Source organism: Globicephala melas, chromosome 10, assembly GCF_963455315.2.
Source record: "Globicephala melas chromosome 10, mGloMel1.2, whole genome shotgun sequence".
Taxonomy (NCBI): domain Eukaryota; kingdom Metazoa; phylum Chordata; class Mammalia; order Artiodactyla; family Delphinidae; genus Globicephala; species Globicephala melas.
This window is the reverse complement of record NC_083323.1, coordinates 69,504,043-69,516,090: the sequence shown is the minus strand read 5'-3', so window position 1 is coordinate 69,516,090 and position 12,048 is coordinate 69,504,043. Positions and strand designations below refer to the sequence as shown.

The following is a 12,048-nucleotide window of genomic DNA, read 5'->3' as shown; positions in this document are numbered from 1 at the left end:
TTTTATCATTGGCAACAAATATTATCAATTGTTTTCTCCGAAGTGACAAACTTACTGTGTTCATTTTTGAGAAAATTGCTAAATATCCAAGTCTGAATAACCACAGTTTGCCAGGCATTCTCTCAAATAAAAATAACGTTCTATGAAAAAAGCTAGATCTGCTCAAAACTCAAACAACTACAAACAACTCCAACTGCTCTCCCGCGACTCACCCACACTAGTTTGGTTGCAGCAGGAGTGCTTTACTTGTACTTCCCAGTTCATCAGACAGAATATTAAAGAAGACACAAGACTTGCTAAAATTAGTCATTTTTACTGCTTCGTGAACAATATTCTTAAGTGAAACTAGCATTATTTTTACTGCATGTGCGTGGTGGTGAAGATTACGATGAATATAGCAATGTGGTGCCACTGCTTTGATTTATGCTAAAGAGCCAGCAGTTTTACTCACCACTGCCTCTGCACAACCTCCTCAAGTGTCAACACAGTGAAAAAGGCAAATAACATCTTAGTATGATTATGAACTCCCTAAAAGGTCTTCAGGGACCCTCAGGGTTCATCAGATCACACTCTGAAAGCCACTACTATCCAAACACTAATCACTTTCAAAATTTCTCTTAAACAATGAACCCATGTGACTACTCTAACCCAAGATGTAGAGAGAAAAACAAACCAACCAACCTCCTAGAATAAGGAGTCTCTGAATAACACCTGTGTGGTAGCTGGAAAGGCTCCTCAGGTAAGGGAGGCTCAGAACTCTGCATTCTGAAAAACAGACTGACTGAGATGGTCCGCAATTCTTTTCTCACATTCCCACACCAAGGGTCTAGGAGAATCTGTGCCAAGCCTCAAATTACAAGACAGAAAGCAAGTATGACAAGACAGCAATGATACTGGAAAAGAGTTTTATCAGATGATAACTGTTTTAATTTTCTTCAAAATGTGAATTTTATATTGTTTACTTCCATTTTATAGAAGCTGAAATAACTCATTCTTTTTAACAACAGTCAGATCCTAACCATAATACTTGTTCAATTATAAACACTATTTCTTTTAACAAGAAAATTTCACCTCTTCAGCTCACACATAAAGTTTTGCTAATACTACCTCATGTACAGAGTTGGTTACAATTCAAAGTGTTTCTGAATTCACAGCAAATCATAAAATTTTACAGAAGAAACAAACATCTATTTTGCCCACCACTGTATGTCTAGTACCTAGCTCAGCCTTCGTACAAAGTAAGACGTTCAATAAAAACTGCTGAATGTTGAAGTGGTTGAAATGAGACAAGAATTCACTGCCAGACTCCTAGTATAACACCTAGTACTCTTGCTAATATGTGAAATCTTTCTCATCGTTCTCTAACATAACATCTCTGAGAAACCTAAAGGGACTACTACAATTTATCCTGAGAAAATATAACATTACCTGTTACGCTTGAAATTACATTTGAAAGCCTGCTCTGGACTAGGTGTTTTATGGGTTCTCATTTAGATCACAGTTCAAAACCAAAACAAATAGCTCTAACATTTTCATTTTTAACTATCTGCGATCTGAATTAAGCATTAATTTCTATTCCTATATGAAGTGGCAATAAGATACTAGTCTAACTCAATACATTGATTGTACTACCCTCACACACACTATGCTAAATATTTCTTTTTCTCTGATGATTCAGAATGGTTCTTGATTTCTTAAAGTTTCTTAGGTTTATATTTGAGACACTTATTACGTTAAAAGAATTTCAAATATAAAGATGAAGGAAATTGTGTAGTACCTTTGAAAATAATTGTCACTGTAACTTTTTCATTTTTACATTTTTCCTGTCAGTTTGACATTTATCATTGATTCTTTCACAAAAGCACATTGTAGAAAACTTCAGTTTTGAACTATCTAGTTATTTAGATTCTAGATTTTAAAAAAGATTAGTGAAATTTAAACTAATTAAGGCCAGCAAGTACAAAATTAAAATTCAATCAGAGAAATGGCATACACTTAAAGAATATAATTTATCAATTTAGGAATTGAAGCTACTTCAAATCACATTTCATTTTGAAATACTGCTATCAATATAACCTCATTTCATTCCATACAGTTATTCTGCAGAAGAACATGACCTACCAGGGATATTGCCAAAGGAAAAGGTCATCTGTTGCAATATAAAGGATTTGAATCAGATATCCTTTAAACAAAAAAGACTGTCAGAAAGACTTTAAAGGGAGGTCATGGGGCTTCCCTGGTGGCGCAGTGGTTGAGAGTCCGCCTGCCGATGCAGGGGACACGGGTTTGTGCCCCAGTCCGGGAAGATCCCACATGCCGCAGAGCGGCTAGGCCCGTGAGCCATGGCCGCTGAGCCTGCGCGTCCAGAGCCTGTGCTCCGCAACGGAGAGGCCACAGCAGTGAGTGGCCCGCGTACCACAAAAAAAAAAAAAAAAAGGGAGGTCATGGACTCCATCTTCTCTGGAGGTTTAAAAAGAAAAGATTTTTCAAATTTCTGGGATTGGCTTAGACTTGGCCTCACATTTGGTGACTAAGACAAAATCAGTTCAAAGGTGAGTCTGACCCAAGGGATTCGAGTCCTGTTTGTCAGTCACAAAAACAAGTAATTAGCAAACTGCATCCCTGGGCTCTGCAGCTATCCAGTCCCTGCTTTAGTAATTGCCAACCTTATTCTTGAAATTACCCTAACTGCTAATTAACATGTCAGTCGTAGAGAATTATTTCTTCTAACTACTGAAACTTTTGCTTCTCCAGTGTTATGTAGCCCTTTAATCCTGTTTTTCTAATATTACCAGAGAGACAAATATTTTGTGGTACAATCAATATCTGCCCTATTAACAGTGCCCTGTTCCACTGTTCTACCCAAACATGGATTCCACTCTGAATTTCAGAAACAACGGGAGAAAAATAACAGGTAACAGAGAAATTAGAGCTCTTAGGTTTAACTTAGGGCCAAAATCAAAAGAGAAGAGACAAATTCAGAGAGAGGAAGGAAGAAGCTGAGAGGGTCGTAGTGTAGAACACTTACTTTTAGGAACAGAGTGTCCCTTAGACTTCTGGTGAGTTGCCCAGAGCCTCTTCAGTTTCAATCCAAATGACAATGCTTCTCTGAGTCCTTCTCAAGTAATGTTTCCACCACTAAAAATTGGATCTATAAGAGCTCAGATGTACTGGTAAGAAATGTCAGGGGCCCCCATGTGGGCCTCAAGCCTCTTTTAAACTAGGCCCACTTCTCTGTCCTGGGCCAACTCCCCTGTGCACTATATTCCTTCTTCTTCCAGGTGCCAGGTATTCGGCCTGTTTCTTCTCTTCTGAGCTGCCACCACCTACTCTATTTCTCAGGGTTCCTCTAACCCCAAGACTGGCTGTGGAGTAGGACACCAGCTTCCCCCCTTCCTTGCTGTCCCTGCAAATAAACATACAGGCTCTTCTAGTTTCAGTATTTTTCTAGTGGCTACAAGAAAATAGAGAGGGAACAACAAAAAGCAACAATATCGCACCAGAGATTAAGATTATAAAAACTGTCTCCACATTAAAGTTCCTGCCTTTTCTGAAAATTGCTTATTGAGCGTTTAAAAAAGTACAAAGTACTAACATAGATATACAAATATAATCTAAGCCAAATCCAACCTTATATAGACTTAGAGATACAAAGATACTCTGCTTTTCAAAATACTTAAATCACGGGTCCAAAAATAGTTACCACATTCATTTTAGCAAATGGTACTTTTTTCTTTTTAGCATGTTCTGTTATATTCCCTTGAATTTAGCAGCTGTTTGAAAATTTGCTTTTTAAAGGACATGATTAAAATATTTAATATATTTTATCCAATGTAATGAGAATTAATATACGAAAAGCATATCGTGGTTTACAAAAAGACAGGTATGTCAAAAGCAGCTAGCTTCACTCAGCAAATCTTAAAATTTCAAGTTTTGACAACCATTTATGTGTTCACATTTAAAAATTTAATAAAATGCTGTAAATGGTGTTTAAAAATCTGGATATCTCATTTTTAGGAATCTAACTCCTACTGAATATATTTATTCCTCTAATGTTACTATTGTATAGCCCTTTTTAAAAACAACAGTATAACGCATTAGTATTCTCATGATAATCCAGTTTCTAACAGACTTTAATCAAGAGTATATGCCATCTAAATATTAGGCCATAAATCACAGTAACTAAGTGTTGGCAGATCAAGAATGCCAGACTTTGAATTTCCTGAATGATTTTCTTTATCCACTTAATACACTTAAGTGTTTTTTTAAAAGACTCTTATCATACTGTAAGCTTACAATAAAATAAAGACCGAAAATAAGCAGAGATCATTTTATCCCATTTGTATAGTCTAACAGATTGCCATCTAATCAAACTAAAGATATTCAGACACTTTCAGAAAAAAATGTGTCCCTGTGACTGGGCTCACCTCCAACTATTTATTTATACAATATTAGAGGACCTGGGATTAAAAACACTACACAAACCCCTGATCTGACCCTTCCAGACGTCTATGTTAAAAATACAGGAAGCTTAATCTGTTGTGGATTCTATAATCAGATACTTTTTTGAGGAACGACATTAAATTACATCTTTCGCTCCTAAAGAGGATTTCATGGTTTTTCTTTGATTCCTGCACACTAACACAACAATGCAGCCAACGTTATTACATCCGGACTGTGTGGTGGGGAAGGGGTGGGGGGCGGGGGGGCATTACACCCAGCGACACGAATTAAATCGCAGTAGCTAATGCCTCCCTTAAACAATTTACTCTCTCTTGGCAGCAAAAAACGTTCCAGCCTCTTCAATTACCCCTCACCGCAAAGCATCGCTTGGGTCACAATCAATCTGACCCAGTTCCTATCGCGGCCACCACCTCAGGCTCGCCTCCGCCCGCCGGGTCTGCCAGTGTCACGGGAGGGGGTGGCGGCCGCAGGGGCGTCCTCGGCGCCGCGAGCCGGTGGGCAGGCGCCGCGCGGGGCAAGCCCGGGACTCACCGGGTGGAGGTGCCCTTCCGCACATCGCACATCATGCACTTGAAGGCCTCGGCGCTGTTCCGGAAGGTGCAGACGCTACAGTCCCAGTAACCCTCATCCGAGGACGGCTTCGGCTGCCGCTTCGGCCTGCAGGACACAACCCGGACACGACGCGGCGCGGGGTCACCAGCGGGCCGCGCCCGGGCCCCGCGGCCGCCCCCGCCTCGCCCCCCGCCCCAGTCCCGCGACCCCAGCCCTGCAGGCCCCCAGCGCGCCAGACTCCGGCTCGAAGGGGGAGGGGAGTCAGGAAGGCGGGGGCGTGAGCGCGGCCGCAGCAGCAGCAGCCGCCGCCGCAGTCGCCGCCACCGCCGCTCGGACACCCCGAGCTGCCGCTCCGGCCGCCGCCATCGCGACTCCATTGTGGGGCGGCCGGCGCCGGCCCCTCAGGCGGCAGCGCTCGCGCAGCGGCGGCACCGCCCCCGTTTTCGCCCTGCTGCTCGGGCTGCGAGCGAGGCGGCCGCCTGAAGCCCGGCGCAAGGGCCCCGCCGCCTGCACAGTCCGGGCCCCGGGGCCCGGGCACTGTTACCTGGTGGGGCTCTTCTTGTCTCCCATGGCTTGGCTACAAACGCACGCCGAGAGTCGCCGCCGCGGCCGCTCTATTTGTCAATAAGGAGGATAATAAGACGGGCGGAAGCGGGCGGGGGAGGAGGGAGGGGGCGGGGAAGGCCGCACCGCTGAGCTCCGGAGCCGCCGCCGGATCCCACGCAGCCTCCAGCTGTCGGGGAAACTCCTGCCTGGGCCACGTGACCCGCGCCCGCCAACCAGCGGCCGCGCCGGAGACTTCAAACGAGGCCAGCGCGGCCCAGCACTCGCGGCGAGTTCGCGGGCTGCCGCGTGGGGGTGGCCGCCGCAGCCTCAGGCGCGGTCACCGCCTCTCCGCCCGGTGCCGCCCGCTTCCTGTCGGCATCCTGGGAGCCCCTCCAGCGAGAGATGCTCTGTCATCCTGCGCGAAGCCTGGTCCAAGGCGGGGGCCGGCGTTCAGAGGTCAGCCCGACTCCGGAGCAGAGTGCGCGACTGCGGTCTCCAGGTAGAACCGCTTTCCGGGCCTGGGCGGTCCTTGGCGTCTCAGCCCCAGCTCGAAGGATACCCGGGGGCAGGCGGCAGCCACCAGTGAGCGCCATTGCTAGGTGCCTTAAGCCACTTGGTTTTGTGCACACAAATGCTCTACCAAGTAGGGATTGTCGCCCTTAATTTGGAGGAAACGAAACCGAGGCTCGAGAGGTTAGGTGACTTCCTCTATATTACCTAATTAGAAAAGGATAAAGCCAGGAATCTAACCCTGGTTTAATTCCAAATGCGCTCTTCTCGCCTCCCAGGCCTCTACAGTAGCTGCTTTAAAAAGAAACAACAACAAAAAACACTCATAAAACCTTTTTTCTTCTTTGTAAATAACGAGATTGCATGTGCCCTGAACGTTGTTAAGAACACTTTCCTCCCAGGTCTCATTACCGTAGCGTACTGGATGCCCTCGTGTTGTACTGGACTCCGGCAACCCATCCAACTGGTCTCTGAAGCTCCAGCCCCACCTCCTCAATCTATTCAGTAATTCACAACCAGATTAATAATAAATGCAGGTAACATGTCACCACGCTGATCAAGAACTTTGCTAAGGCTCTGAGACTTCTTAGCCTAATGACACTTTTTACCACTATGTGCTGGCACTTGGTAAATCTCTTTACATAAATGCATGTTTTAAAGGGCTCAGAGTACTATGCAAATGTTCTCATCAACTAGCCTATCCCTACATTTGAAAGAAGGAATTTAGGGACCAGGTTAAATGTTTTCTTTAATAAACTGGCCAGGATTAGAGCTCAGATACCCCGTCAGTCTTTCACCAAGTCATGCTTGCTTTTTTTTTTTTAATTGAAATATAGTTGATTTACAGTATTAGTTTCAGGTTACAGTATAGTGATTCAGTATTTTTACAGATTATACTCCATTATAAATATAACAAGATAATGGTTATAATTCCCTGTGCTGTACAATATATCTTTGTTGCTTATCTACTTTATACATAGTAGTTTGTATCTATTAATCCCATACCCCTAATTTGTCTCTCCCTGCTTCCCTCTCGCCTTTGGTAGCAAGTTTGTTTTTTATATCTGTGAGTCTGTTTCTATTTTCAAGCCCTGCTTTCTGATTAACCAAATCAGGTTTGCAATCTACAGCCGTTTCTGAACTCATCGCACCATCTGTGTTTTTTGCAAGCATCGCTTCTTATGACTCAGACCTCAATTCAGAAACCCAGAAACCATGAGGAATATGATTGAGGAAAGCATACAGAGATCTAAGGCCTAGTCTTCAATCTCTCAGTAATGTAATGGTAAATTTAGGTAAGTCACTTCCTTTTTTCCATCTGTAAGATAAAGGAGTTAAAACTATTATCTCAATGCAGGTCCCTTCCAAGTCTAAGGTATTGTGATGTTTTTAAATTCCTCAGCTGGATGGATTATCAAGGAGATTAACAAAAAGTGGCCTACTTGCAAAAGTGATGGCAACAAAGTATTTTTAAATCAAAAGAAAAGCAAATGGAGCACTCTAAAAATCCCCAACGTGCAAATCACCATTTCGCTAGAATATAACATCCACCATTATAAAGTAAGCTCCACCTCTGAATCATAAATTCAAGAAGGGCAGGAACTTTTATTCATTGTCTTCATCACTGCGTCTCCAGCCCCTAGAATAGTCTGACACATAGTAGGCAGTCAGTTAATATTCTCAGAATGAATACATTCACCTGTGTCACAATTCTACAGTGAGGTAATTTTTTTTCATACCAGGATTTACAGCCTGTTAAGCACATTCTGGGCAGTGGATCATCAATCACTGCTGAAATTTACAACTCTCCAAACTACTTTACAACTCTGCAATGTAGTCCCTGTAGAAGAACCAGAAACCCATTTTCTGCGAAATACCAAGGCACATGCCCTTGCACTGTACCCGCTGCCTCCCATTTATTGGTGCTTATCTTAGAAAAACCCCTTCCTGTACTAGGCTTCCATGGAGTCAGAGATACAGGAGCTACTTCTCCTACTTCACCACAAAAATCACACCTTTTTCCTAAAGTGTTTCTTACCTGTCTGGAAGAGTGGCTGGCGGAGAAGAGAAAGATGCTTGTCACTAGATGGTACAGGTTCTTACCCATTCATGTATCCTTTTAGTACACCAGAGTTCAGTACTTTAGACATGCAATTCACTAGGGTCACTTGTAAAATGGTACAGTTTAACAATAGTTTTTAACCATTTAACAATAAATTCTTGAAGTTTTCTAATGCTGTACCTTTTAAAAATTAAAATAATCCCTGGATTCCTTAGTTGTCCAGTGGTTAGGACTCTACGCTTCCACTGCAGGGTGCCAGGGTTCGATCCCTCATCAGGGAACTAAGATTCCGCAAGCCACATGGCACAGCCAAAAAAAAAAAAAAAAAATCCGTGGGCCATCAACATAATAATATTAACTTCCATTCTCTTGTGCTTCCGAGAATGGTAGAGACTGGAGAAGTTACTGAAACGTGCATGGACTCCTGCACACGGGATTCTGTTCTCTGTGGAGGTGGATAAAAAAGATTGAGTGCACCTGTCTTATATCAAGAACCTGACCTTGGATCCCAGAGACCCCAGGCTGTTCTGATTAGTCCTGAGTTTATATCAACAAGGCAAGCATAACAACAGCAATAAAAACTATGTATTAAAGTTTTATATATAGTTATTAGGCAACAGGAACTATTACCTGAAATGAGAAGTACCATCTTGTTTATCAACTGGAATTTGAGGGGAAAAATGGTATAAATGAGGCAGAAATAAGCTACAAACCTTCCCTGAAAGAACTCAAAATGAAGTACAACAATAGCAAGCTACAGTTGTAAAACCAATCACATTTTAAAAGGTTGATTGGTTTTTGTTTAGTCAGTTGGTGTTTTGTTTTTACAAAATGGAGATACCTTTATTGACGTTTGTTGGTCATAAAAATTATATGTTACCAGTTGTATTAGCTTCTGGGGTGCCAAAACAGAATACCACAGACTGGGTGGCTTAAGCAACAGCAATTTATTTTCTAACAATTCTGGAGGCTGGAAGTCCAAGATCAAGGTGTCAGCAGGGTTGGTTTCTTCTGAGGGCTCTCTCCTTGGCTTACAGATGGCCGCCTTCTCTCTGTTTCTTCATCTGGTCTTTCCTCTGTATATGTGTCCTAACCTCATTTTCTTATAAGGACACCAGTCATATTGGAGTAGGGCCTAACCTAAGGACCTCATTTTATCTTAATTACCTCTTTGAAGACCCTGTCTCCAAATACAGTCACATTCTGGGGTACTAGGGGTTAGTGCTTCAACATGAATTGGGTGGGGGAACAGAATTCACCCCATTACACCAGTGAAAAAGTTCAACAAAGATTTTTTTAAATAAACATATCCAGCACATTCTTGTAACACTACTGATACAGATTCACAGTCCTCATCTGAAACCCTTAAAGGCTGGATATGTTTCATAAGTAACACATTTGGGATTTTTCAAAAGGCAGTATGGTCCAAAACTGTGTAATTACCTAACACTCCACGTGGGTTCTGAAATAGTGACCTATAATCAAATGCATTAATGTTTCTGCAAAACATATAAATATTCACACTAAGTGGAAAAATAAAGTCTATAAGTTACTTCACATCAGTTCTACTCAGATTTTACTGCTAAATTATTACAGATCAGGCAAAATGTGAAAATGCTTTCAAGTTTCAGTGCTTTTAGATTACAGAATTGTGGACAAAGGATTGTGGATCTGTAAGAATTTGAGGATGAATTCAGATTGAAAAGGTGACCCCAAATTTCATTCCTAAATGCTCAGTGGTCCTGCCTTGATTTGGTTGCTGAAATTTGCGTTAACTTTTACGTTTGGACATTGAACTACTAAGAGGTGCTCTCAAGAATGTTCTGGGTTGAAGACATGTCCTTCCTACCCTCACAGTATACCAGATACCCAGTTTTCCCTTTGTAATCAGGATCAATCTCTCCATCCAAAAAAAGCTGATCCGCTGGCTCAGGAGCATAAGGAGCAGTAAATGCCCAACTGGCAGTTTCATCTTCCAGTCCAGTAGAAGAACCATGTTGTGGCCCCTTTTTGAAGCATTCTTTTTTTTTTTTTTTTTTTTTGCTGTACGCGGGCCTCTCACTGTTGTGTTCTCTCCCGTTGCAGAGCACAGGCTCTGGACACACAGGCTCGGCAGCCATGGCTCACAGGCCCAGCCGCTCCGCGACTTGTGGGATCTTCCCGGACCAGGGCCCGAACCCGTGTCTCCTGCATCGGCAGGCAGACTCTCAACCACTGTGCCACCAGGGAAGCCCTGGAAGCATTCTTAACCCAGGAATCAAGATCTCCAGATCAGTAGTTTGATGTTAGGAGGATGGAAAGCAAAAGTTTTGCAATCAGGTTTTTACGTATAATAGTGAGAAGAGCCACTCCCACTTTCATCTTTTTATTCCTGTGTTTAGTCTGGCTATGGGAGAGACACACGACACACTGGGCTCTGATTCAAAGCATATATTGCATTTTAAGATTTAAGATGTGGATGATGTAAAATGTGAAACCACATTCTTTCTGGATGTTGTCTTTAAACTGACTGAATCTTGAGTAATCCACTCCACTGTTCTATCTGGCCAGGCCCTTAATCAGAAGCAGTGTTGTACAGAATAGAATGAAAATGAATAAGGCATTTTGTGAGTCCATGGACGGTGGTGCCAGCAGAAGCATTATAGGCAGGGAGGGCAAATCTATATCATATATATAAATATATATATATAAATTTTATATATATATATGTGTGTATATATATATATATATATATATATATATATATTCCAGTGAAAAGATCTCTGTCATCTTCCACGAGGGAAGTAGTCCAATATAATTAACCAATCAGCAGGTAGCTGGTTTGTCCTTCCAATGAAGGGTGTCAAACAGAAGACCCAGTGTTGGTCTGTGCTGTTGATTAGTTAGGCACTCAGCAGTGACAATGTAACAAGGCTACAAGGTCAGCCTCGGTGAGCAGATAATATTGCTGTGCCCATGCAGAGCCTCCATTTCAGCCACATGGCCACTTTGCACATGGGTCCATTGAGAAAGCACTAGGGTGGCTGGGGACAGTGGTTTACAGACATCAAGAGAGCATCTTTTTGTCCACCTGATTATTGAAAGCCTCCTCTTCAAGTGATGCCCTTTGGTAAGAATTTGCATGGAACATAAATATCTTCATAGACCCTGTGCCTGTTCTGAGAGGTCTATCCATATACCTCTTCCCCAGACCTTCTTGTATCAATTTTCCAACCTTGTTCTCTCCAAGTCCCTGACAGTCCAATCTAAATGTTAGCAAGTGCTCACGAATCACTGAAGATCCATACTTCTGATCGTGTTTCAGTCCAGAGGAGGGGGACAGTCCAATGTGTTGCTCTCGATTATGCTCGTTAAGAGAATTTCCCTCCACTACTGCCCTCCAGGGCCACCTCTCCATTGGAACTGTAATGATACAACCATCCAGCTTGATGCCAGTATATCATGAAGAACCATTTGTAAACCAGTCCTGGGTTTTTCACCTTCCTCCTCAATAAACCAGTTATAAGAATCTCCCATAAGGCTGTAAATATAGATTGAAGGAGAGGAAGAGTCACTGTTGAAGGACACTTCATGCAATTACTTGTGTCTTCCATCTTTGCTCAAATCCAATATCATATACAATTTCCACTCGATGATAGATTGCTGCCAAGCACAATCAGCCTTATCATTTGGTGGTCCAAACAGCACTCATTTCATAAAAGGAAGCTCAGTTATTGTGGTCACTTGATGTCCCATGGTTAGGCATTCAGTCTCTACCCAGGGCTAAATAGCAAGACTGGAGCTCTTCCTAAAAAGGAGAATAATTATCTAAAAAGGGAACATGGATTTTCTCCAAAGCCCTAGCGGTCTGCACTGTGATTTCCCTTTGGTGCAAAGGATATCTGCTTACTACACAATGGAGTGAATATTTTATA

At 42.7% G+C, this 12,048-nt stretch overlaps 1 protein-coding gene across 3 annotated transcripts in view; it reads right to left on the bottom strand.

The window, feature by feature from the left end:
• The window catches only part of YAF2 (YY1 associated factor 2), a 71,660-nt gene extending 65,853 nt beyond the window's left edge, over positions 1–5,807 (bottom strand). The window contains exons 1-2 of one of the 3 annotated variants that reach the window (XM_030835373.3): positions 5,561–5,807; positions 4,996–5,121 (exon numbers count right to left, since the gene is read on the bottom strand). In XM_030835373.3, coding sequence (XP_030691233.1) covers positions 4,996–5,121; positions 5,561–5,586 — 152 coding nt within the window. In that variant the 5' untranslated portion in view covers positions 5,587–5,807. The remainder of the gene's footprint in view (positions 1–4,995; positions 5,122–5,560) is intronic. The other 2 variants (XM_030835374.3, XM_030835375.3) reach the window with 2 other exon arrangements.
• Positions 5,808–12,048: the final 6,241 nt, after the last annotated feature.